The 2,638-nt window shown below is 36.4% G+C and overlaps 1 protein-coding gene across 1 annotated transcript; it reads right to left on the bottom strand.

Moving 5' to 3' along the window:
* Positions 1-311: 311 nt before the first annotated feature.
* LOC132608030 (uncharacterized) lies at positions 312-1,033 on the bottom strand. The gene is made up of 2 exons (XM_060322109.1): positions 1,011-1,033; positions 312-918 (listed from the first exon to the last, which is right to left on the bottom strand). Exons 1-2 carry the CDS (start codon positions 1,031-1,033, stop codon positions 312-314), a joined length of 630 nt encoding a protein of 209 aa, XP_060178092.1.
* Positions 1,034-2,638: the final 1,605 nt, after the last annotated feature.

The following is a 2,638-nucleotide window of genomic DNA, read 5'->3' as shown; positions in this document are numbered from 1 at the left end:
TGATCATTGATTGGCCAGTTTTGAGGAACCACAAAGCTGAGTGCACCTAATTTAGTCCAGTTATCAAACCACACATTAGAACTCCCAATCTTAGGGTCCCACCATATTTCTTGCTCAGTACTGTCTCTTGCCTCCAGCATTATCTTCCAAACCTGAGAACCTCTTTTCCATTGTACTAATTGAGGAATCTACTTTTTGCAATACTTATTCCATATGAAATTAGCCTAGAGAGAGCTAGAAGTTCTAAAATTCCGCCAAAGTTTAACACATAAAGCTTTGGACATGTCAAAAATGGACTTGAACCCCAACCCTCATTTATGTTTAGGTAAGCACATATTAAGCCATGATGACCAGTGTCTGCTTTTTCCTTCATCCTTGTTATTCCAAAAGAACTTTGCAACGATCTTATGAAGCTCTTTTCTAACATATTTTGGTGGCCTGATAGCAGACAATATATGGATTGGAATGCTTTTGAGAACACTAGTGATTAATACTGCTTTTCCACCGTAAGACAACATCTTCCCTTTCCAAGTTTTCAACTTGTCTTTGACTCTCTTCAATAACTCAGTATAATCAACTTTCCTCTTCCTTGCATGAGTAATTGGAAAACCAAGATATGTAAAAGGGAATTGACCTCTCACAAATCCTGTTACCGCTTCCACCTGTTGAATCAGCTCATTTGAAACTTTCTTGTACATGTAGAAAGAACTTTTCCTTTTATTTATCAATTGTCCAGATATCCTTTCATACTTTTGACGAGTATCCATGATCAGTTGCAATGAATTACTCACTGCATATGAGAATATGATGGTATCATCAGCATAAGTAAGGTGGCTTACTGCAGAACTCCACTTTGGCATCCCATAGCCTGTAATGATGAACAGAGCATGAGAAAGGGGATCTCCCTGCTTGAATCCTCTTGTTGAATGAAAGAAACCATGAGTATGACCATTCAACAGCACAGAATACCGGTTATTTGCTAATAATCTCCATATTAAATCAATGAATACCTCAGAAATCCCATTTTCTTCATTACTTTATAGAGATATAGCCATGAAACTCAATCATATGATTTTGTCATATCCAATTTAATAACAACATTTGCAGGCTTCCCTCTCTTCCTTATGTCTGTAATAATTTCTTGTGTCAACAATACATTCTCAATAATATTCCTGCCCTTGACAAATCCTGATTTATTAGAAGATATCACAGCTGGTAACAGTCTATTAAGCTTGTCATGCACCACTCTGGAAATGACCTTATTAATGAAATTGCTGAGACTTATAGGCCTCATATCAGAAAATGATTCCACCAAATTCTTCTTTGGCAACAACACTAAGTTGGTGTGAGTAATAGATTTTGGAAGGGTATGACCCTCAAAGAAGGCTTTAACTACATTAAACACATCAACTTTGATCACGTCCCAACACTTCTGATAAAATATCCCAGAAAAACTATCTGGTCCACAGGCATTGTCACCTGATAACTCAAAAACAACTTTCTTCACTTCTTCCATGGTAGGTTTTTCTTCTAGCAATACATTATCATCCACCTTAATCATTTCAGGAACATGATTAACAATAGATGAGTCTTCAATCTGAGGTTCTTGAGAAAACTGCTTATGATAGAATGAAACAGCCTCATCAACAACTTTGTCAGCTTCCTCTAACCACACACCATCAGCATTTTGAATTCTCTTGACTTGGATTCTGTTCCTCCTACCTTTGACCAAACTATGAAAAAATCTTGTATTTTTATCACCTTCTGAGAAGCAGTCCATTCCAGCTTTTTGTCTCCAAAATTTTTCTTCATAATGCAAGTATAATTTAAGTTCAGCCTGAGCCCTTTGCATCACCATTCTATTCTCTTCTGAAGGATCCACCTCAAACAACTGTTCTTTGATTTTAACTATATCCTCTCTGATAATCAATTGCTTGAAAATATCTCCAAAAGTATCCTTGCTCCACTTGCTTAAAGCAATTTTCACCTTCTTCATTTTGAGTTTAAATGAGAGGAACACATCATTAGATAAATCTTCTTCCCAGTGCTGTCTAACCAAGTCTAGAAAGGATTCATGTTCCACCCAGAATTTAAGAAATCTGAATGGTTTAAAAGTATTCTGCACCTGATCTCCACAAGTTAACAGTAAAAGAGCATGATCAGATCCCGTTCTAGACAAATGTTCCACCTCTAAATTGCCAAACCAGTCCTAAAATAACTCATTATGCAACATTCTATCCAGCCTCTTAAAGATACAATCATTGGCAGCCCTACCGTTCCACCATGTAAAAGGACTCCCTTTAAAAGGAATCTCATGCAGTTCACAGGAATTCATGCAAAATGCAAAATCTTCATATTCTTGTGGAGAAACTAGCAGACCTCCTATTTTCTTTTCTTCATTCAAAATGACATTGAAATAACCACCAATCAGCCAAGGGAATTCCATGTTACTAGCCAAACCATACATATCATCCCACAACTGCAATCTATCCCCTTCATTACATTTAGTATAAACCATTGACACCACCATTGCTTTTATTCAGTTCTTGGAAGAACAATTTAACAGTAATAGATTGTTCACTATCAAGTAGTACTTGTACATCCATTTTTTCTTGAACAAAGAACCAGATTTTACCAT

This window comes from Lycium barbarum, chromosome 8, assembly GCF_019175385.1.
Source record: "Lycium barbarum isolate Lr01 chromosome 8, ASM1917538v2, whole genome shotgun sequence".
In the NCBI taxonomy this organism is placed as follows: domain Eukaryota; kingdom Viridiplantae; phylum Streptophyta; class Magnoliopsida; order Solanales; family Solanaceae; genus Lycium; species Lycium barbarum.
The sequence above is the reverse complement of the archived record's forward strand: the minus strand, read 5'-3'. Positions and strand labels throughout refer to the sequence as shown.